Raw genomic sequence first — 25,372 nt, 5'->3', positions numbered from 1 at the left:
TCCTACTCAGTTTTAATTTAGGGAACAAGGCAACTATGACTGTGATAACTTCCTGTCCAAATGGGGCATAGGACTACCTCAGCTTGGAGAAGAGACACTGAATTAGAAGTATTTCTGTGTTCCAAGTCCTAGATCTGAGCCTTGTATGATTAAAATCTCAATCCCTTGGTCTGCCATTTTGTTGTAACAGACCTAATTAGTAGTAGCTGGAGGAGGGATAACTGGAATTTTAATAGACAAAATAAATCTCTCTTTTTTCTTTTAGAAGAATAGGCCTGAAACTCAGTCTGGACACTTCGGGGAGACTTTTAGCCAGATGGCCAGTTGCCTAATTTTATAAAAAGTAAGGTATACGTTACTAGCTTCCAGCAGACATTGTTTTGAGAATGGTGGCACCTAAGCCTGACATGACTCAGAAAACTCAAGTGTTTAGCAATACAATGTCTAATCTGAAATTACACCCATAGTAACACCTCATTATTTTCCAGGATGTCTGAAACATAACTACTCTATTTTGACTTTTAATTGTAAAATTTTCTTTAATAGTCAAAGCAGATGTCACCATTAATGATGTCAGTGTTTCTCTAGGTATGAGAAGATGCAAGAATTGGGACTCATAAAATCTCCTGAAAAGATCTAACTATCTGAAGGCCTGTTCTGTCAGTTTTTTCCAGAGCACAGGGTGCCTCATTCCTGATTTTTACCTTGAACTCCTTTCAGGGCCGTTGAAAGTCAGCAGTTGCAGTGGCCATGATTTAATCTCTGTAGATGTAGATGGCAAGTGTCAATCTTCAGTTGGCAGAGCCCCTTTTTCTCATAAACTTGACCATGATTTTGAGGGGGGTATTTCATGACCATTTTATCTCATGGTGCTGAGAATATCCATTCTCAGGTTTGGCAAAGATTTTGTTGACAGGCCACTCAACGTGCTGTTACTGGACTAGGCCATAAAACAATATCCAAAATTCTCTGGACCACCTGTCTTACTAGCCTCTTGGTCCAGGAAAACATTCCCTCTTGTTGCTTTTTTTCATATCTAGAGTTACACTGTTATCATCATCGATCTCATAGGGAACTATATATTATTTTATCAGAGGCCTCAGTCACGCATTTGGCAGTGTAAGAAACAGCAATTTTGTAAAACAGGTGAAATACAAAGAACATAGCCAGCAGTATTAGTAAAGTCACAAGTCAGGCTTAAGAGCTTCCATTAGATGTAGCCCAGTATATCTCAGGTCATCTGACTTAGTCTATTCTGTATGAATCTTTATCTTTCAGGGAAATTATACATTGGCACCACCATCTATAAGGCACATAGCCCAGTTTTCTAGTGTTACTAGACTGATTATCTTTAGTATGATTTAATTGTTTTCAACACAGAGGAGACTTTAAACCTAAATTACCATAGCCTAGTGCTATCTATATAAATCTATCTCATAATTGTGGGACATTTCTTATTCCTTTGCTGAAACTTTTCTTGTTGCTCTGATTGAGCTTGAGTAATAGACAAAGGCTCAGATTTATGCCAGAGTCAGAGTAGGCATTATTAATTGGCCCAGTGAGGGGATCTCGTCTGGTAGTATCACAGTGACATGACTATGACTATAATTTTTTAAAGAAAATTTCCTCAGGGCCAAACAGTTAGAGTCTTGTAGTAGAGAAATTTACCAAGGTAACCCAGAACTAGATACAGGTAATTGGCCACAAACCCAACAGTTGGATTGATTTCTAAAACTAGCATAGGATCAGGCCTATGATAGAAAAGCATTTGACTTATATGCAAACGTCTAAGAAGTCAAGAAAACATTATAAATGATCATACGAATCAGGTCCAGCATCTTGGACAAACTGTCTACCTCTGATGTTGTTGTCTTCTCATCCTGGTGTACTGTAGTTTCTCCTGTTTGAGCATCATTTTAAGGTGAGATCAGGTTGGCTGTCTTCTCTATAGACCAATCCAGTGTAGGGGACTTTGGAAGTGGGAATTAATCTAAGAGTTAATTTCCCTTCAGTTTCATTGTGCATGAGCTAGTAAAGAGTACCTGATAAAAAGTCCTTCCATTCAGCTTGGAGACAGGTCCCTTAAATTATGTCTTTTTCTAGTCCTGGTTGCAGGTCATGGGGCATCTGATCTTCATCCAAAGATAGATTACTGAGATAAGCTTCAGAAGCAAACTTAGGGTGTTCTTTAAGAATTCAATTAAATTTTGCATTAATATCACATAACAGCAAAGAACTATCTAAGAAATGAGTCTTACTACATGCAGACCTCCATTAACAACTTGAGGTTTAACATTTTTTGAAATATCTTTTTCTCCCTAAAGTTACCCTCATTTTTATCAAATACAACCAAATTAAGGCTAGTTTGTTTGCAAAATAAGTCTGTTCTCACTAATTTTGGTCTGATGATTTATATAACCATAATTGATTATAGACTTTTTATTTTGCTGAAACACTTATAGAATCTCAGACTGAACTTTTAATATAAAACAGGGCTGGGAAAGTCACACCAAAGGCTTATCACAGATCTTGTCTAACAAATCTAGGTGAACTCTTCCCTTTTTAAGGTCTCAAAAGTTCTTTGAGATTTTTGTACCTGTTATGAGATAACCTTCCTAGCTCATTTGATAAACTTACTGGAAACCTAAGAGTTTCAAATTTCTGGAGGAGTCAGATAGAGAGAAAATATACTTGCCTTGTTTATAACGTGTAATTTTACCAAATTATTTTCATAATAGTTTGAGAGGAAGATTTTCGCTACTTCTGGAAAACACAAGATTTAAACCTGTAATTTTTCAGATAGAAACCATGAAAATTATAAGCATATTCGCTGGTTCATTCAGTCCTTTGTCAACTTTTGTGAAGTCATCAGGTTTCTCATTAGAACACCAAGACATATCAAAATGTTAAGAATTCCATATAATTTCTAGGATATCTGTATTAGTAATTTTACCATACATTATAACATGAGCAGATTTATTACTCATTTGATAATCTTTTTCATGTAATTTAACCAACCAAATAAACACAGTTTAATATCTCTCTTTGGGATGTTTCAGGGGCCCTCTGAAGCACCCCAGAGTTAGCTAGAGGTCAAAGGAACTTCAAAAAAATTTGATTTAGGAAGTTTTATCAAAAGATCAATTAAATGCATTTAGAACATTTGCTCAGATTTAGTCAATGTTGATGGGTGTATCACTTAGCTTGTTGATATGTCACGATGGGCATAAATACCAAGGCTCAAGGTCTAGTGAAAGTCAGCTCCGCCATCTTGGACCTAATTGGCTCTAACCAGTTTTCTTATGACTGTGTGGTTCCTCTAACAAAATCCATTTATCTAACTAATCGTAGTTCAAATTTATAAAATCCTGATCATGCATAACTCTTTTTAGTATTTTTTCATACCCCCCCCCCCTTTTTTTTACTGAAAGCATACTTCTTGCTTTCCTTTAGCAACCAAGAGCTAACTTTTATATTAGCATTTTATAGATTGGTGAGCATAAATACCAGTGAAATTTCTAAAACCCTTGCTTTCTTAAACCATTTTAGGATGCCATCAAAGATTATTCATTTATAGTCCCAAATCTCTTTAGTTTTTTGGTAAAAGGAAATCAGTGTTTAGTAGTAAATGTTTCAAAATCTTATTTCATTTGGAAATGACCTAATTATTTAATAAACTTCCAATACTTAGTTTAGCACAACCATTGGAAATTCAAGTTATGCCAATCTGGGGAGACTATTGTAGACAGATATTCTTAAAGAATACTTATTCTTAATAGAGTTTATATACAAACTCATACCTCGTTTACATTTTTTAGAAGTTTTTATCACTCAAGGTAATTTCCTTGCTGATAAACTTGTAACAGGTATAATATTTAACTTATATTAAACCTAGGTACAATGAAAATATTCTACTCGATGTTAATTACTCTAAGACATGTCTATATTAGGTCAACAAACAAACATTAATATCAGGTATTTAATACTGAATATTTCCCAGTTCACCTGAACTATGAATCTATTGTTTAATTTAGAATTATTTTATTTGTAAGCACTTACCTTTTCTTAAAGCCAATTAAATAGAGCTCATTTACAAATTAACCTAAAAAATATTACCCAGAGACAAAGACATACCAAGACATATTTAGACAGACACAGTGCAAAATCTAGCTTCATTTTCTAAGTTTGGTCATGAATTAGATATTACAATATAAAATTTAAATAAATAACATTTTTAAAGGCTTTTTTCCTTTTTCTCTCAGTCTCAGGAGTTAGAGATGGTCTAGATAACTCTTCCTGAGGGCCCTGGTCTCAAGGCACAGGGAAAGAAAATCAAGTTCTAGCAAAATGATGGCAAGTCTAAATGGTGGCCAGACAAAGCAAAATGGTCGTCACAAATCACAACACAGAACAGAGTTAAAACACACACATATAAACCTGGCGGTCCTCATCAGACATCCCTTAAATACAAGAATACAGTCTCTCAGAAAATCTTCTATAGAGATACAAAACTTTAGATGTCTTCAAAGATTTCAGAAGGAGGAAAGGAAGCCAGGTTGAATGAAGAAGGAGGAGGAGGCGGGAAAGGGGGGCAAAAGGCATGGCCAAACAGACGTCTCCTGCCACCTGCAGACACCCAGGTGTTACAGGACTTTTCCTGGGCTTCCAGAAAATGGAGGACTAGAACTCGGCCCTACCAGAAACCAGACCAGAAAATTCGAGTTCTCTGCCAAAAGGAGGTGATCAGTCTCCAATCCTCAGCTCAAGCTGAGGCCCATCGACCAGATTCCTGCATCCAGGACCAGGGGACTTGATAAACTGGAAGGATAGGAAGGGCTAAGGAGAGGAAAGAGAGAGGGAAGGGGAGAGAGGTCAATAAAGTCTCTTGTCCTTTACCGGTTGGGGCACTCTGGCCAGTTCTCCACGTCAGGAGGAGACCAGGGACAAAAGGGTCCCAGTTGCGGCTGATGAGTCTGGTCCATTGGCAAGCAAGCTGGCCCCTGAGTACCCCAAGTAGTCAGGATGTCAGTCGCAGCGACGAAGAGTGCCCACCAGAGTCGCCATTGGCTGCAAGAAGGCGGAACACTTCCAGGGCACGAAACTGGGCTCTAGTCTAACACTCAGAAATGAACTGTCTGAGGAGACACATGTGCTGACAAAGCAAGAGATTTTATTGGGAAAGGTCACCTGGGTGGAGAGCAGGAGGGTAAGGGAAACCAGGAGAACTGCTCTGCCGCGTGGCTCCCAGTCGTGGGTTTTATGGTGATGGGATTAGTTTCCGGGTGGTCTTTGGCCAATCATTCGAATTCAGAGGGTTTCCTGGTGGCCCACGCATCGCTCAGCCAAGATGGACGCTAGCAAAAGGGATTTTGGGAACTGGACGGACACGCGGTGTCTCCTTTTAACCTTTCCCCAACTCTTCCGGCTGGGGGTGGCTTATTAGTTCCATATTACTTATCAGGATCTCCTGTCACAAAACAGCTCTTGCAAAAGGTTACTATGGTGCCTGGCCAGGGTGGGTGGATTCAATAAGTGTGCTTCCCCTGACAAAACCAGGGGCAGCAGAAGGCCTGGCGTGCTGCAGTCCACGGCAACTGAGCAACTGAACTGAACTGAACTGAGCAGGACATGCTAGGTTCACAGTGTGTATGGGCGGAGCCAAATGCCTCTGAAAACGATGCCCTAAATGCTCTCTGATGACCAACTAAGGAAGTAATGATCGGTGTTGTCATAAGTTACATCACACATGAGTTAACAGCTGAGAATGTTGTTGCTCTACTTCCTGTGTGTGTTTTTCTAGCTTTTATGAATCAACTGCTACAGTTTGTTGTCTGCTCCATTTAGAGAGCTCTATTTTCCCACATCTTTAAAGTATAATGACCAAGGAAAAATTGAAAATAGAACCATATTCATGTTTCTCATATTATGTATTCTAAAAAATATTCAGTCTGCATTCACCAGTACTAACGTTGTACAAGATTTAGGTTCACAGCAGAATTGACAATAAAGTATAGACATTGCCCATATACCTCTTGTTCCCACGTGTGGACAATCTCCCTACTGAGCTTTCCCCACCAGAGCGAGCATTTGTTACCACTGCTGAATCTACATGGGCAGTAAATAGATCAACTCTCTAGTTTACCCCTGTGTTCCTCTTTTAGGAATCTGCAATCCATACCTCTAGATAAGTGTTTAATAACATGTGTCCATCATGAAAGTTTAACACAAATTATTTCATGGTCCTGAAAGTTGTCTAGACTTAGTATATTCAAAGTCCCTCCTTTGAAACCCACAGTAGTCATGGACCTTTTAAATCTCTTCTATATTTCTCACTAGATTCCCAGGTGACTGAGGGGTAAGGACTGGACTCTGCCTGCCGATGCAGGATATCCACGTGATGCAGGTTCAATCCTTGGTTCAGGAAGATCCCCTGGAAGAAGAGATGGCAACACACTCCAGTATCCTTTCCTGGGAAAGCTATGGACAGAGGTGAGCCGGGCAGGATACAGTCCCTGAGAGCACAAATATTCAGACACAACTGAGCACACATAAGAACATTAACCACACCAAATACTTTGGCCATCTGATATGAAGAACTGACTCATTTGAAGAGACCATGACGCTGGGAAAGATTGAAAGGGGGAGAAGGGGATGACAGAGGATAAGGTGCTTGGATGGCATCACTGACTCAATGGACAAGAGTTTGAGCAAGCTCCAGGAGTTGGTGATGGACAAGGAGGCCTGGCGTGCAGCACTCCATGGGGTCGCAGAGTCAGACACGACTGAGCAAACTAACTGAACCGATGGTGAAAATAGGGAGCTGGTGGGAAGCTGCTGTTTACCACAGGGCGCTCAGCTTGGTGCTCTGTGCTGAGGAGAGGGGCGAAACGGAGACCACGGGAGGGAGGGCCAAGAGGGAGAAGATTTATGTATACTCACGGCTGACTGATGACGTCATACAGCACAAACCAGCACCACGTTGTAAAGCAATTATGTTCCAATAAATAAATAAATAAATGTCTCAAAAGGAAAAAGAGCTAAGCAGACTGGTCACCGGCGGTGGGAACCCGTCTGACCCTGTGGGGACAAGGGCCGCACCCCTGGCCCAGGAATCCCCCGCGTGCTGTGGAGAGACTGAGCCTGTGCCCCACAGCTGCTGAGGCTGGGCGGGCAGCTTGCTCTTTCCATGGGCAGGAGGCAAAGGAAGATGCTCACCAGAGCTGAACAATAAGGAATGCAGAGCAAAGCTACAGGGATGCATCACCGCAGGCCGGTCAGAACAACGAGCAAAAAGCCCACTAATAATATCATAAACGCTGAAGGCGCTTGGAGATCAGGGAACCTCCTACATGGCTAGAGGGAATGTAAGCTGGTGCAGTCACGTGGCTGGGCCGTGTGGAAGTTCCTTAAAAAACATAACCTCCTGACATTTAAGGAAATGAATTCCATGAAAAGTAGCAAAACAGATTAATCCACAAATTGACAAGTTTTATACTTTTTAATAAATCATCTGCAACTGATATGACCAGTTTTGATCTAGCATTTCTAAATTCTCTAAGTTAAATGTGTAGAAATACACATACGCTCACATATTCCTTCTTGGTTTTCTCACTGCTAACATGTATACCTCCAGATATTTATATCTTGTATTCAATGTGTGTTATATAAATTATATTATGTGTGGATCTTCAGATATTTAATATTGCATTCAAAGTATGCCAAGGCCATGAGAAAACAGTTCCTTTAAGCCTTACAAGACACATGTGCTAAGAATGATACAGGGTAATGTTTTATAAATCTTGGCTCAGAATTTTCCCATCATGGCTTCTGATTATTCTTTTTGTGATTTTGTTAAACTTACATTTGCTTAAATGAGCCCCTGAAAATTTTAAGCTAAGAGAAGAAGAAAGGAAAATTGCAGAAGGTGAGTTTATGACTCTGAGTTTAGGTTCTCAGAAAATTCACAGCAAGCCTTGAAGGCCCCTGAGGAAGGTCAAGGCCAGAACCAGGCAGAGAAAATTCCACTACTTGGGGTTCACACCTGACCCTGTGTGAAGTGCTATGGCACCCACAGGCTGAGTGTGAAGGAGTCCATTCAAACAAAGACGAGCAGGATTCTGATGAGCTCAGAGGGTATCACTGAAGGGGGGCCTGTGCAGTAGACCCTGGGGTTCAGCAAGACTGCTGGTCCCAAGGAAGGGGTCATCTAGTACAGGTGCTCACAGGACTGACTGGTGTGAATTCAAGGACCTGCAGGCTGCCTGCTCCCCAGACAGACGCTGAGGCAGCAACAGCATGGAGCAGTTCAGGGGAGCTCTTAACAGTACTCTCTATGATCCTTATTAGAACCACCACGATGTCCAAGTAGATAAAATCAGAGAAGAGATACAATGTAGAAATGGTGGGAAATATATGAAGTTATGAGAGGTTTAACGGCAGTAAGAAACTAATTTCTACAGATGCCATCCCCCTGTGCTACAAAGAGTTTATCATTACGTTAAATTTCCTGCAACCTTAAATAGGTGGGAGAGGTTAATGCTGGTGGTGCGTTAACCCTTCATTCATTCCACATCCGTTGTAACACTGAAAAACCATTCACTTTTATTCATTAAGATACATTAATTTTACACAGATGGAATAAAACCTTTTACAATTCTTGTTTGATCCTTGATTAAAATACACATTACAAGCTTCGTAAAACTTTCCTGTTTCTCTGATGAAATGATCTGAGAATGTGATTTATATCGTTTACAAAATGGAGGCTAATTTAGTAAACATGGATGGACATTAATTATATTAATATGACATTTCCAGAAATAGTTTTCTATACTTACATCAGATAGAAGAGAAGGTGTACTTACTTCAAGCCTGCCAGATAATATGCATGATTTCTCTATGTTGCTGTTATAAAAATACCTTCGCTTTTCATGAACTATCCTTGTTTTATGCTTAAAAAGCAACTGACATAATTATTGAAAACTTACAACAAACTTCTGTCTTACTTTGAATTATTCCCTGAACACTTATATCATGGTGACCACAGAGGTGTTTCTCAGCAGTGACAAATACATCCACTCAGAAGTTTAGTGTGCATATAACATGACTGTGTTCTTCATCTTGTAAATTGGAGAATAAATGTAAATGATTCCCACTTCATATAGAAGGGCTTCTCTTACCATTGGGCAACAACCTTCAAAAACATAAGTTCATATGTACAGTAGAAACAAATCACAGCATGTAGTAATTTCAGAGTAGAATTACATTCGTTTTGTTTCCTTAATAATCTCAAATAACGTTAACATAAATAAGGATACATTAATAATAATTATACCTCTGCAAATATCCACCCCTTCATCTTGTGATCCATACTAACATATCAATTTTGTATGTTTTACTTATGGAATACTTGCTACAGTATTTCTGCTTCGGGTAATTCAACAAAAGTGGTACAAATGAAATGCTTTCTAGTATGAATTCTCTGGTATTGAGATACTTTTGATGTTTGATTAAGCAGTTCTCTACATTTTTTTTTATTTAATTCATGTATCTATCCAAAGAAAACACTCGTTTTTTCAAAATTGTTTATTAAGGACCAAACTTTTTATCACTGATTCATTTCCAGGGTTTCTCTGCAGTATGAATTCTCTGATTGTGAGGGAGGTGATGGTTCTGAGGAAATCCTTTGCCACATTCCTTACATTTCTAACATTTCTCTGCAGCATGAACTCTCTGATGTCGAGAAAGACTTGAACTCCGGGAAAAGGCTTTGCCACATGCTGTACATTTATAAGGTCTCTCCCCAGTATGGATTCGCTGATGTCCAGCTAAAGTTGAACGCTGCTTAAAAGTCTTGCCACATGCTGTACATTCATAAGGTCTCTCCGCAGTGTGGATTCGCTTATGTCGAGAAAGAAAATAATAACGGATAAAGGCTTTGCCACATGCTGTACATTTATAAGGTTTCTCCTCAGTATGGATTTGGTGATGTTCAGTTAAAGCTGAACGCTGCTTAAAAGCCTTGCCACATGATGTACATTTATAAGGTCTCTCCCCAGTATGGATTCGCTGATGTCCAGTTAAAGCTGAACGCTGCTTAAAAGCCTTGCCACATGCTGTACATTTATAAGGTCTCTCCCCAGTATGGATTCGCTGATGTTGACTAAGAAAATAATAACGGATAAAGGCTTTGCCACATTCTGTACATTTATAAGGTCTTTCCCCGGAATGGATTCGCTGATGTTGAGTTAAATTTGAACTCTTCTTAAAAGCCTTGCCACATTCTGTACATTCATAAGGTCTCTCCCTAGTATGAATTTGCTGATGTTGAGTAACACATGAAGAGCAGATAAAGACTTTGTCACGTTCTGTACATTTGTATGGTTTCTCCCCAGCATGGACTCCCAGATGTTCAGTTAAAGATGAACTCTGATTAAAGGCTTTGCCACATGCTGCACATTTGAAATGTTTCCTTCCTGTAGAAACTTTCCTATGTCTACTTCGATTGGGTGAGTTACTAAAGACTTTTCCACATGTACTACACTTGCAATGTTTTCGCTTACACTGAATTCTCTGCTGTTGAATAAGTTTTGAAGACTGGTTAACAACTTTACCATTATCATAACAATTATAGGTTTTCTCTCCAATATCCATACTCTTAGAAGTTTTAATAGTAAGACTTGAGCTTTGATAAAGTATATTCCTACACTTATGATGTTCAGAATTGTTGTCTGAAAATTGATGCCCCTGTTGTTTCACGAGATATGAGCCTTGGTCAACATTATGCCCAGTTTCATTGCACGAAGAGCTTCTCATTCCATCATGTATACTCTCGTAATTATTGGGGGTAGAGCTCCTGCTTAAGGCATTCCTCATTTTGTTACACTTGGAAAGTTGTTCCACACTAATTATAACTCCATATGTATTGAGCAATGATGGTTGAATAAGGTCTCTCCCATTATTATCAATATTAAAGGTTTTGGAAAAAGGAGAAAATAGTTGTTGGTTGGAGAACAAGAAACCCTTGTTAAAGGATCCCTCAAATTGATTGTATTGGGAGTTTTCCCCCTCATCTTTAAGTTTCTGGTTTCCAGACATGTTTGAATGTATATTTAATAGACACCTATGCTCAGAGTTTAGGTTTGAATGAGTATTTCCAGTAGAGACTAGATGACTTTCCAGAATTCCCACATTTCCCTTCAGAGAACATGTATGTTTCAAGAGATGCTGTGGATCTTTGCTGACAAATATACACTTAACTGCAGATGTTGATGACTGAAATTGGCCATCTGAAATTGGTTTTTCCTTATTTGATTCACATCCTTGATTTCTTTTGGCGGTAGTGTGTACTTTATGGGAAACTGAACCAACTTGGTTGTGTCCATCATAACATGCTCTCCGCTCTTTACATGCCCTCATAGATTCCCAGTCTTTGGTTAAATGTAAATTTCTAAGGTGATATCTTTCATATATTCCTGGCTTTACTGTTGGGAGTAAATCTTCTAAGCCTGGCTTTTGGGTCCTCAAACACTGGGTGTCATGAGATGACACAGCTGAAAGATACCAAATAATAAGTTATTCTACTTACTATTCTTGGGGAATATAGTTTACAATATACATAAAATTGGCATACACTTGGCTAGATGAAGCCTAAAACCGAGATAGAAGGAGTCAAGAGGGCAGAGGATTCGGAAGACGTGGAGTTCATCTGTCTCCACAAAAGCATCAAGAATACATCTTGAAGTGGAAAAATTCTCACAGAGCCCTGTGGAACATGGGCAGAGGAACTTGGACATCTGAAAGGACAAGAAAGATTCCTGCTGAGGCAGGTAGGACAAGAGAGTGATGGAGGAAAGGGAAGAGGAAAAGAATCTGGATGGGACCCGCAAAACCCTGGGGGATCTGAAGAGAGGCGAGGTCTCCACATGCAGGGAAGCCCCTCATTGGGGGGACCTCAGTTGGAACAGAAGGGGACCCTCGTTCTCTGTGGGAAGAGAACACAGCAACTAGCGTGCAGGACAGAGTGAGACCTGTACGCAGGGTACTGATCCCTGCCCTGCCCACCCAGCCTGAGAGTGTCCTCCGCTGCAGACAAGAGCTGGGTGCTGGAACGTGGGTTTTGGAGAGCAGACCCAGGCAGAGGACTGCAGTTGGCCGTGAGGAGACATCCTGAGTGGACGGGAGGGAGGGAGGAGCTCTGCACATGGGATGCTTGTGGAGGAAGCCTGAACCACCAGAGAAGCAGAGCGGTGCTGTTGAGTGATGCCCGAAGGGAAAAACCTCCTTGCAGCCTCTCTGCCCCTCTGCCTGTCCTTGCATTTCCAGGCACTAGGAATGACTCCTACCTACTTGGGTGATCTCACGATCCCCACAGCTGCTTCCTCCTCCCCAGCATCCTCCTTACCAGGACAGACTCATGGGCTCCAGGGGCACATTCAGAACACACGCCTGTGGGTGGTCCCAATGTACAGGTGGTGCTGAAACCACAGCTGAGCCCCAAGGCCTTGTCACTAAGCAAGAAAAGCTGAGATCTCTCCTTGCATCTGTACAAACCATGGTGTTACACCCCACAACTGGCTTGGTAAACTCAGCCCCAACAGAACTCTGGATGGAAATGAGGCTCTGGCAGTCAAGACCAGTCTGGCTTTAGCAACTGTAGATGTTGTAGGCCCGCACATGTGGCATTTGGGCCAGGTCAGTCTACATTGCCCCCATAGCACTGCAGCCGGTCCAACTCCCCAATGAATGTACACCTGGGATACAACCAGTGGATCTCTGCTGGTGACCTGGTGAAAACAACATCTGAGAGACACCAGGGTCAAGTGCCAGCATACCCATGGTTCAGGTGGGGCCAAGATCAATGCCAACACAGGGTCACATGAGAGCTGGCACAGCACGTGAGAGATGGCACGCAGAGCACTCTCCGAGGAGAACATCCCAGAGGAGCAACACTCAGTGGCTTCCCTCCCAGTGGGTGTGCTCCAGTCCCACTAGATCAGAAGCACCACAGATCAGAGCAGAGCTCATTTCAGATCTGGGGCCTCTGCTCCACCAATCAGGAAGCAGACCCCGCCACAGACAGTGACAGCCACAGAGGAAAGGCGAAGCGGCCCTCAAGATCCGGGCAGGCATTGGTCACAATAGTAACAATCAACCCCCTCTCAAGGGCATAAGGGCACAAGTCTCTGGACCACCTCACCCACCACGGAGCAGACGCCAGAGCAAGAGGAACTAGGATCTGCTGCCTGCAGAACAGAGACCACAAACACAGAACATTGGACAAGATGAGATGACAAAGGAGTATGGTGCAGAGAAGTCAAGATAGAAACGTACAGGAACAATGAAGCGAGGAGAAGTTGAACTGTGTAATGAGTACATTTTGCTTTAAGTAATCAAATTTACAAACAAAAGGTTTTTACAAATGCTAATGCTTGCTATTTATTTAACCCAATTACCACTCACGTTGTTATCTAAGCATGTTCTAATAGAGTCTAAAATAGTAAATGATATTGACCTAGAACTAATCAGAAATAGATGGTATTAATGATTAAGTCCTGGGATGTTTCACAACAAATAAGATAGATTTAATAAGGTAAGAGTTCTTAACAATTCAAATGAGAAATGAGACTTGAAAAATATGGTGAGAACACAGGGAACTCTACTCAACGCTCTGTGGTGACCTAGATGGGAAGGAAATCTTCTCAAGAAGGGAAATGTGTATATGTACCTCTTATTCTTTCTGTATAGCAAATCTCACTTAACATTGTAAAAGAGCATTATTGGAACAGAAAAATTTCTTCTTAAAGATTTCTCTATATAATCTATAAGCTTAATAGTGAAGAACAGTCAGAAAAAAGCACTGTAGGAAATGTTCTAATCTCCGACGTCAATAATTTGTTTAAAAACTGTGAGTTAAATAAATATATTAAAGCATTTTAACATTAATGAATTGGGACAAACATACTTAACACATTTAATGTTAGTTGATATAAAAAAAAGAAGCTGTAACATAAAATTCAGATTTGCATTTTCTCATTTTAGTGAGGTGTCTTAGGTGAAGAAGGAATTTATAGGGCCTGGACTCCATTTCAGGCCTGTCTGTGCTGATCGTGCTGAGCCAACTCTCCAGTGGACTCTGACCTCTCTGCTTAGTGCCTGTGGGATCGACAATAGAAGGATAAGACCCCCTCCAGACAGGGGAACTTTGAAGATCATATCCAGGTTCCTCATCACCTAAGAGAAAACAGACACTAATCACCCCTGCCTCCGGACACTATCTATCAGAATGTAAGCACAGGTTATTGGTTATTAACTGGTTGGAATGTAACTGTGGGCTTATTGATTATTAACTGTTTGAACACATAACACGTGAATGATGGGCTTATTGTGATTGTATTTACCCTCCCTTTGCAAGCATCAAGGGGTTGGGGTGGTGGCTTTGGACACGTCCACATGGGGTATAAAAGATTTTCGCAAATGCTGGTCGGGGCCCTTGGCTAAGAGGAGACTCTGCCTTGGGCCCGCCAGTGTAATAAACTGCACTCCACTATCTGCATTGTCCTTCTGAGTGAGTTTGTTTCCCTGAAAGCGTGGCTATGACATTTGGTGCATTGGCCTGGAAGGTCCTCACTTTGAGGAGACAGGTCTCATTTGAGGCCACCCCGAGGCTTTGTAGCTTGAATATCCTAGAGGGGGGAAGGCGCCTCGCCCCTCTGGAAGGATTCTGCTTTTCAACGCCAGGACCTTTACGTCGGCAGGTACTGGACGGCAGCAGGGGAACTGAGCGCTCAGGTGAGGAGGAACCCACCCAGCAGGGTAGAAGAGGGGGCCTGATCACCCCCCTGGGAGGGACTAGAAGGAGCGGGGACCCAGTGGAATAGGAGCCTGGAATAGGCAGGCAGCGATTGCTTGGTACACAGGTAGTAGTGTGCTAGGGTTTAGGAAGGAAATTTGTGATGGTCATTTAGGAGGTTTGTCACCCCGTCTCGGGAAAATTATTACCAAGTGATCGCCAGGGGATTGTTAGGATAGGAAACTGGTCCTTTTATGCTCGTATTCTGCCCTCCCACAGGAGGTTTCCTGTATTCTCTGAAATTCTTGACCCCCTCAGAATTGTTAGGATAGAAGGAGGGGGATACAGAAGTGAGTATGAATTGGCTTTTCCGGAGATGGCCTGGGACATGGGATATTTAACCCATCTGTGTTTTCATTCGTACGTGATCAAGCCCACCAAGGCAGAATGGAATTTAAGGGAGAAACAGTCTTGGACCATGTGATGTTCTGGTTCAGCTATGCTGACCGGCAGGTTGCATGAGCGTCTGAAGGCAGAACCGGGTGGGCCAGAAGAGCACGAGGGAGCTAACTCAATTATTCCCTGAGGTCTGGGTGGAAGACAACCCCCCCTCCCTCCAGGCTGGCTAAACATCACGCCCCAGTGATAATGGAACTCAAACCACGCACCATCCCAGTTAGAGTGCCAGTACCCGCTACGGATAGAGGCCTGAACAGGCATATTGCCCACATCAATAGATTGAAACAAGCAGGCATTCTACTGGAGTGCCAGTCGGCTTGGAATATGCCAATCCTGCCCCTCAACAGGGAAGGAGGACAGAACTACAGGCCTGTACAAGATCTCAGGCTAGTCAACCAGGCTACTGTGACTTTACACCTCACTGTTCCAAACTCCTATACCTTACTTAGCCTCCTCCCACCGAGAACTAAAGTTTACACTTGCCTAGATCTCAAGGATGCCTTCTTCTGCATATGCCTCGCCCCAGCGTCACAGCCCATCTTTGCCTTTGAATGAAAAGATCGAGTGGGGTGCACCAAACAACAGCTCATCTGGACTCCCACACAAGGGTTTAAAAACTTCCCAGCCATCTTTGGGGAAGCCTTGGCTTCTGACCTGGACTCATTCCATCCGGAAGAGTATGGATGTTGGCTCCTACAATACAGGGATGACCTGCTGCTGGCTGCGAAACCGAGGAAAATGCTGGAAAGGGACAAAAGCACTGCTCCGGCTGTTGATGGAAGCAGGTCACCCGGTGTCGAAGAAGGCACAGATCTACAAAGAGATGGTAAGGTATCTGGGGTTTGTTTTAAAGAAGGGCTCAAGGTTCCAGACCCTAACTGGGTCCTATATACTGATGGCACTAGCCTGATAAAACAAGGACAATGGCTGTCAGGTTAGCCAAAGCGGAAGGGGCCAGCACGACTGAAAAGGGATGGTGGGAATTGCCAAGTGGCAAATTATTGGTACTGGAGGAGCTGGCACACACTGCTAAGCCAGACACACCAAGCGACCCACCTGGGCCATGCTGCCTGCTCACAGGTGAATGCTGCCTCTCGGGGATTCAGACAAAATCCTCCGGGTATTCAGCTGAAAGGAACACTGCCCCTTGAACACCTGGGAGTGGACTTCACTGAAATGAAACCTCACCGACACTACCATTATCTGCTGGTCATGGTATGTACGTTCCCGAGATGGGTAAAAGCTTTTCCTACCTGGACTGAAAGAACATCAGAAGTAGCCCGGTGCCTGCTTAGGGAAATGGTTCCCAGATTTGGATCTCCTACCAGCATTGGACCAGGCAATGGCCCGGCTTTTGTAGCTGATTTAGTAGAACAAGTAAGCAAAACTTTAAACATCAAATGGAAACTGCACACTGCATATAGACCCAGAGTTCTGAGATGGTGGAATGAGCCAACCGGACACTTAAAGAGACTCTCCAAGTGGATCAGAGAGACTGACTGCTCCTGGATGGACTTGCTTCCGATGGCTCTGCTCAGACTCAGGATGACCCCACAGTCCCAAGGCTATTTTCCATACGAAATTGTGTATCGGAGGCGTCCTCCCATAATAAAACAGGTGTCAACAAATTTGCCTCACATAAGGGGGGATAGGATCTCACAGCAGATGGAACTGGATAAGGTAATAAATCGGGTAACTAAGTTTGTACAAGAAAATGTGTCGTTCCCCCTTGGGGAACAGATTTATGAGTTTACACTTGGTGACCAAGTATGGGTCAAAGATTGGAAACATGATTTGCTAGCCCCTTGGTGAAAGGGCCCTTATGTTATTCTAACTACTCCTACTGCAGTTAACGTTGCACGTATTGTCCCTTGATCCATCATACGAGGGTGAAGACAGCATACCACGCAGACCCAGAAAACGCTGAGTGGACTGCACAGAGGGACCCCACTGACCCTCGAGAGACTAAGACCATCCTTAAGAATGAGGAAAAGAAGATCCCGGACGAGCCCCTTCAGGATGAAGCCGCACAATCAACTCCTGCTGCTTGGCCTCATCAACGTGATTTTGAATTTAACTTCTGTCTCAACTCAAGACAACGTTTACACCTCATGGGCACATTTCTACACGGACTTCCAGAACACCTACAACTTCTGGGTATGTAGGACTATGCCTCTGTCTGTGAAGGATGGACTTCCTTTGTGGGTGTCACCTCTCCGCCAAGCAGATTTTAAACCACTCTTCTCTTTTCTGGGATGACAAAGAGATTTTCCTCTCTCTTGTCAATCATAACCTCTCCTTGCTCTCTTTGTGTAAGACCTACAGTCAATAGACTCGGGTCATGGGGTTACATTTGATAAAAATTCCAGTGTAGCAAAAGCCTAACCCACAACAAGCCCCAGTAAATCTACCTTATTTACATCTAGGTGGACAACATCTGTGTTTCAATGGTATGAGTATATTGCTGCCTTTTTCGTACCCTCTGAAGGGACAACAAATATATTATGGTTAAAGTAGAGGCCTTGACTAACTTCACAAACAGGTCCTCCTAGATAGAACAGAAGCCATCCAAGCCTTAAATGAAGAGCAAATCTAAATGAGAAAAGTACTAATTCATAATAGAATGGCTGTGGACATACTCCCAGCTGCTCAAGGAGGGACCTGTGCTATAATTAAGGTTGAATGTTGTGTATACATTCCTGACTTATCTGACAATGCATCGACTACTTTAGATGACATGAAAAACCAGCTAAAAGCAATGTCAAATGAGAGCATTCTTTTCTGGTTTTCCGTCCTATCTTGGGTGAAGAGCGATTTGTGGAAAATTATATTTACCACTGTTAGAGTTGCCTTGACAGTTCTGCTTTGTGGACCCTGAATTGTACAATGTATTATGAACTTTGTAACCCAAAGGTTGATGTCATTCTCCCTAATTGGCAGTTGGAGAGCCTGGGTGCAATGTATCCCTATGAATGATGCTCGTAATATGAGTTAAGAGCATCAAGAGGGAGGAATGAAGAAGGAATTCATAGGGCGTGAACTCCATCTCAGGCCGGTCTGTGCTCATCATGCTTGGCCACCTCTGCAGTGGACTCTGAACTCTCTACTTAGTGCCTGTGGGAAAGACAATGGAAGGATAAGACCCCTTCCGGGCAGGGGAACCTTGAAGATCATATCCAGGTTCCTCATCACCTAAGAGAAAACAGACACTAATCACCCCTGCCTCCGGACACTATCTATCAGAATGAAAGCACAGGCTTATCAATTATTAACTGGTTGGAATGTAACCATGGGCTTATTGATTATTAACTGTTTGAACACATAACACGTGAATGATGGGCTTATTGTGATTGTATTGACCCTTCCTTTGTAAGCATCAAGGGATTGGGGTGGTGGGTTTGGACACATACACATGGGGCATAAAAGATTTTCACAAATGCTGGTTGGGGCCCTTGGCTAAGAGGAGACTCTGTCTTGGGCCCGCCGGTGTAATAAACTGCACTGCACTATCTGCACTACTCCTTCTCAGTGAGTTTGTTTCCTGGAAAGCATGGCTATAACAGTGCAATTAAGAAAGAATTTGAGTATGAAATTTTTAAGGTCATATGTGTAGTTTCCAGTGGACCGGAAATTATATGGTAGAAAACAAAAAACATCTGTCCCCAGTATTCCTAGAAGTTTGGCTATTTTTTCACAGCTCCACCCACACACTTCTGACTAGGGACAGAATCAGCACTTTTAAAAGGGCTTAATATAGTTACTCAGAAATATGCAGATTTTCTAAAACCTCCCCAAAATGGACGCGTTATCAGGTCATGCAGGTTTCTCCAGGCGAAGACAAATATTTTGGTTCTAACTGCAAATGCGAAAATTAATCATTGGAGAAAAAATACACAAATGATAAAAAGAATCAGGAATGGGTCAGGAGATGATGCTCTATGACAGTGACAATAGTAAACCTAGGCTAATCCAAAATCATCTCCACTGAAGCAGATCTTCTCAAACCACACGACAAAGTATGACTTCCTCCACAATGCTTGTCCCTCTCACACGAGTTATCGGTTTCATCCATAGACACATACCTGGGTATATGGCTGTCTCTATTCTCCTTACATTCCAGGGGTCCTTCATTTGCTCCAGAAACGTGACCAGGTCTGGCTTAGAGACCACAAGACCTGTTCATCAGAAAAAGGAATATTGTTTCTGAGATATTCATCAATTTCCAATCCAATATGTGTTCAGGTTAGAGAGAAGTCATGGTAGAAAGTTAAAATAGCATTAAAAAAAATGATTTCACCAAATAGTTTATTGGAAGCATCTTTAAAAGACAAATGCAACAAAATCAGATTCTGATATTATGCTCAAGTACTACTAAGGCAAAAACAGGTAGTGGAATTCCAGTTTTACGAGGAGAGTGGCACTATTTTATAACACAGAACTTACAGAATTACCACCAACCTAGAATGAAGAACATGCAGGTCAAGAAGCAACAGTTAGAATCGTACATGGAACAGTTAACTGGTGGCAGAATGGGAAAGAAGTACATCAAGGCTGTACATGGCCACCCTGTTTATTTAATTTCTATGCAGAGTACATCGTGCGAAATGTTGGGCTGGGTGAATCACAGCCTGGAATCAAGATTACCAGGAGAGATATCAACAATCTCAGATATACAGATGATATCACTCTAATGGCAGAAATTGAAGAGGAACTAAAAAGGCTCTTGATGGGGGTGAAAGAGGAGACTGAAAAAGCTGCCTTAAAACTCAACATTCAGAAAACTAAGATCATGGCATCCAGTATAATCACTTCATGGCAAATAGATAGGGGGAAAGTGGAAATAGTGACAGATTTAGATTTGGGATGTGGGTGTGGGCTCCAAAATTACTGCAATGGTGACTGCAGCCATGAAATTAAAAAATGCTTGCCCTTTGGAAGAAAAGTTATGACAAAGACAGCATATTAAAAAGCAGAGACATCACTTTGCCAACAAAGTTCAAAGCTATGGTTTTTTCAATACTCATGTGTGGATGTGATATTTGGAACATAAAGAAGGCTGAGCACCAAAGAATTGATGCCTTCGAACTGTGGTGCTGGAGAAGACCCTTGAGAGTCCCTTGGTCAGCAAGGAGATCACACCAGTCAATCCTAAAGAAATCAACCCTGAATATTCATTGGAAGCACTGATGCTGAAGCTCCGATACTTCGGCCACCTGATGCGAAGAGCCAGTTCATTGGAAAAGACCCTGATGCTGGGAAACATTAAGGGCAGGAGAAGAGAGTGGCAGAAGATGAGATGGTTGCATAGTATTGTTGACTCAGTGGATATGAATTTGAGCAAACTCTGGGAATTAAAGAAGGCTAGGGAAGCCTGGCTTGCTGCATTCCACAGGATCGCAAAAAGTTGTACATGACATAGCGACTGAACACAATGAGGCAGGTTACATCAAGAAAGAAGGTTAATTTCCCCTGGAAAGTAGGGATCTTAACCTCTACTGGACAAAGCAGAAAATTCCAGGAGGCATTCTAGAATGAATGAACCAAAAGCCTGAGGATACATAAGGGATTTTAGAAGCAAGTTATCCTCACTCAAGCAGGCCAGATTCCCGTAGTTCTCTAACATCACGTCCCTGTACAATTCCCGCTGACCGAGGTCCAGGCATTCCCACTCCTCTTGAGTGAAATCTACGGTCACATCCTGGAATGTCAGCAGCCCCTGAAATATAAAGGACATGAGCCATGGGGACCTATGAAGACTTCCTAATGTGACCCAAGATGAAAACAGCAAGAGAAACGGTTTTGATTTAGGAGAATGTCTGGTGTTACACAAGAATATAATTTTTATACTGCCGTATTTTCCACTGTATTTCTAACCCCAGGAAAAGAGAATGAGATATGATCCACAGACCACTATAAAAACTATTCTGATCTGGAAGAGAAATTATAAAATAATCACATCAACACTGACCTATCTATTTTTGAGAGTTGTACTCATGTGACACAGAATAAACTGTCTATCAAGGAAAGCATGTTAGTCACTCAGTCATGCCTGATTCTTTCCGACCCCATGGACTGTAGCATGCCAGGCTTCTCTGTCCATGGGATATTTCAGGCAAGAATACTGAAGTGAGTTGACATTTCCTTCTCCAGGGGAATCTTCCCCACCAAGGGATCGGACCCCGGTCTCCCACATTGCAGGCAGATTCTTCACCATCTGAGCCGTCAGGGAAGCCCCCTATCAAGGAACCAGGAAATATTTTTAAAAAGCATGATGCTCTGATCTAAGAGTTCTGGAGTGGGGCCAATGTGCCGCATTTTTAACAAGCTTATTTAAACTAGTAATGTTGAAAACTTTGATACATGATTGACCATTCTGAATAGCAAAGAGGTAGACCACTAAGGTAAGAATTGATACTTAACTTTGAATTTTAAGTGTTTTACAAAATTGACAGGTCTGATAGAACAGTACCCAGAGCAGCACTAATCCTTTGCACTATTTTGTATATACTATATGTCTTTCTAAAAGCTTTTACAGGGTCTTGAATGCATCACATAAATAATATAAAATCAACAGCATTGTTGTTCCACCGTTTTGCAAATATTTTGTCAAACATTCATTAAATGACAAACCTTGAATTTGCTTCAGTTTATGTGAACTAAAATTTAACTAGTAAAGCACAAATACACAGACAACACTAAAGAAAGTGTATAGGAGTTTTTATAGGGTCTTCCCTGGTAGTCTGAGCTCCCAAGTCAGGGGGCCGGGTTCAGACCCTTGTTAGAGAACAAGATCCCACACGCCACAGCTAAAGTGTGCCTGCTGCAGCAAAGTCTCCCACATGGCTCCAAGATTCTGCAGGCTACGACCAAGACACAACTCAGCCAAACATAAATACGTGTATGTTTTAAAAAGAACTTAATATAACTGGGGAGAATACCAAATCAAGAAAAAAAATAATTTTAACATTTTCATGCTTACAGACATATATTACAATGAGACTGTATACTTCCTAAGAGTATTAAGGAAACGCTAACATTCACAAAGCTAAGATCACGGCATCCAGTCCCATCACTTCATGGCAAATAGATGGGGAAAGAGTGGAAACAGTGGCTGAGTGTAAATATATTGATAAAAAATAATGCAAAAATGTGAGTAAGACTTTCTCTGTGATATGAGCGTGGATTGTACTGGAAACATCACACTTGACCTTGAGTGATGAAAACTCCCACTCCCAAAACCCAGTATCTATCATCAACACAGTGAGTGTTCATTGTCCAAAGCAAAGAGAAACCAAGAAGATGTGGAGTTTCTCCATTAAGTGTGAGGGTTTTCACATGTTCCTCATTCAATTTTTCCACAGCCTTGTCTAAAGAAAGAAGAAAAAAGAAATGAACTTTATAGCCTGTTAATCTCAGAGAAATCACCAGAGCCAGTAGACATCATCTGTCACGGTGTAAATGGATCACACAGAAGCAGCACTATCAGAACCTGGGCATTTCGGAAAAAATAAGGAAATTATAACTTGAACCTAAAATAAAAAATATCAGTTTTATGCAAAATTCATTTCATATATACTTCCTCTGTTTGAATCCTAATAATGTTGTCACCCGAGCGTATGTTCCTCGATTCTTTGTCTCGTCACAACAAAAATTTGGAGAGATGGACATTAAAGCCCCTTGGCGGGTCAGAGCTCTCGGAGGACAGACCGTGTTATAGCTCTTAAATAAATCAGTGTTACAGCTCTATTTATTTAGATAATAGCCGGAAAATCCACCTTCGAGTTGTGAGGGCCTGTCGATCCAAACACACGAAGAAAAGATCGCCCCATTGCGTGGGAGAGAGAGAGAGAGAGAAGAAGGAAGAGGGTTTTGGCTCCTCTTTTTATGTTTTTCTGCCCCTGGGTCTGTCTTATGCAAATCGGGCCTAGGCAGGCGCGTTGTTTGTTTTACCTGAGGTTCTCACTCCAGTCCTCGGACCTTCCTTTGTTCTCTTTTCGCGGGTTTTCGCTTCCAGGTCTTTTGCCACCGCCATTTTGGACTCTTTTTCCCTATTCTAACTACCTAACAATGTGTTTAACTAATAAGTCTTAGCATTACAGAGGACAGTATCTCCTACTTTTCCTTTTATTTCTGAGCATTTTCTGAAAAATTCTGGATCACTGAGTTTATTCAATATATAAGGGCATTTTCTAACTCCTAGAGAGCATCCCCATGTAAACTCATCATGGCATTTCCCCTAGTCCCCTAAGATCCCAACACCGAACCACATCCCAGTGCGAATCTCGGATACCAGTGACTCTCCGTGTTTCTCTCTCACAAAGGCAATATATTCACCAGTTGAAAGTCGCTAATTCATGCTGAGAATTCATCATGCTCCGTAGAAAGCCAGGATACAGACAAGGGAGACAAGATTCTGGGACACAAGGGAGAAGTGGTCTAAAGAGCCAGGCTTCACTATGAGAAGAAGAAAAGGAAAAAATAAAGAAGTTGATAACAAACACCCAGGCAGAAAAGTTAGAAGTAGAGAACTTAAGGTGTGCAGGTTCTCAGTCTAGGCATTTCAGGAAGAAAAGCAGACACAGCCCCAGACCCGAGACAGGACCCGTACCTCAGAAGCTGCCATTTCCTCCTCTTCTTTCTCCTGCTCTGCGTCTTCTCTGGGGATGTTATGTCGCAAACTCACATCTGCATCTTGAGAAAATACCTTCAAAGTCATCCATGCAGCTGTTTAACCTGCAACTGCTGTAGGGAAAGAGAAGAAAAAGTTTTCCTGTTTCTCTCACCCGCTTCTGAGCCCCTTCTCGACTTTCTTTGTTCCCAATCTGTAGTGGGGAATCAAGACTAACCTGATAATGCTAATCACATCGTGGTGCTCTACACAATTTGCAGATCGTCCGGGCTAGCTCTTCTCCTTCCTTTTCGAGTTACAGAGAACAGCTGAAAAGAGACAATGGACCTCCTTCTGGGCTGGCTGACCCAGCCTTGAGGGTTGAGAAAAAAATGCAAGAGGAAGACCCGCATTCAGAGCCCTGAGGGGAAACCTCACACTTGAGACCTCAGGAAGGGAGGGTTTAGGGAGGGAACTTCTAGAAACAAAGAAAGTCAACCTGATTCCCTGGGGAGGGGCTCTTTCCAGGCTGGGTGTGGTGGTCCTCAGCCTGCCTGTACCCTTGGGCTCTCGGAGGGGAGAGGTGAGTGAGTGGTGGGAATCACCTGGGGATCTTGGGTACCTGCCAGGCTTTACTTGCAGAACTCTCCCCAAAGATCTCCCCTGTCCTTAGCTTTTCTCACCCCTCTCTGCAGCCTAGAGACACGGGTTTTCACAAAATGATTTGCTTTGTGACCACCTCTCTGCAGGCGTGGCACCTCCAACTTCAGAGACCAGGAGCCTGGAGGCATGTCCATCCCCGTTCTCTTGGAAAAGAAACCAGGGGCAGCAGGAGGCCTGGCGTGCTGCAGTCCAGGGCGACTGAGCAACTGAACTGAACTGAACTGAGCAGGACACGCTAGATTCACAGTGTGTATGGGCGGAGCCAAATGCCTCTGAAAACGATGTCCTGAATGCTCTCTGATGACTAACGAAGGAGTAAGGATCCGTGTTGTCATAAGTTACATCACACATCAGTTAACACCTGAGAATGTTGTTGCTCTACTTTCTGTGTGTGTTTTTCTAGGTTTTATGAATCAACTGCTTCAGTTTCTTGTCTGCTCCATTTACAGAGCTCTATTTTCCCACATCTTTAAAGTATAATGACCAAGGAAAAATTAAAGATAGAAGCATATACATCTTTCTCATATTATATATTCTAAAAAATATTCAGTCTGCATTCACCAGTACCAACATTGTACAAGATTTAGTTTCACAGCAGAAGTGAGAATAAAGTATAGACATTTCCCATATACCTCTTGTTCCCACATGTGGACAATTTCCCTACTTAGCTTTCCCCACCAGAACGAGCATTTGTAACCAGTGATGAATCTACATGGGCAGTAAATAGATCAACTCTCTAGTTTGCCCCTGTGTTCCTCTTTTAGGAATGTGCAGTCCATAACTCTAGATAAATGTTTAATAACATGTGTCCATCATGACAGTTTAACACAAATTATTTCAGTTGTGTTAATGAA

The 25,372-nt window shown here is 42.2% G+C and overlaps 1 protein-coding gene and 2 pseudogenes across 1 annotated transcript; 1 reads left to right on the top strand and 2 right to left on the bottom strand.

The window, feature by feature from the left end:
• The window catches only part of LOC136157574 (zinc finger protein 678-like), a 322,340-nt pseudogene that overhangs the window by 231,256 nt on the left and 65,712 nt on the right, over window positions 1-25,372 (bottom strand).
• LOC136157581 (zinc finger protein 724-like) overlaps window positions 1-25,372 on the top strand; it is a 322,253-nt pseudogene that overhangs the window by 232,314 nt on the left and 64,567 nt on the right.
• Window positions 9,703-10,650, bottom strand: LOC136157576 (zinc finger protein 79-like). Its single transcript, XM_065919419.1, has one exon. It carries the CDS (start codon window positions 10,648-10,650, stop codon window positions 9,703-9,705), a length of 948 nt encoding a protein of 315 aa, XP_065775491.1.

Source organism: Muntiacus reevesi, chromosome 2 (assembly GCF_963930625.1).
Source record: "Muntiacus reevesi chromosome 2, mMunRee1.1, whole genome shotgun sequence".
Lineage (NCBI taxonomy): Eukaryota > Metazoa > Chordata > Mammalia > Artiodactyla > Cervidae > Muntiacus > Muntiacus reevesi.
The sequence above is the reverse complement of the archived record's forward strand: the minus strand, read 5'-3'. Positions and strand labels throughout refer to the sequence as shown.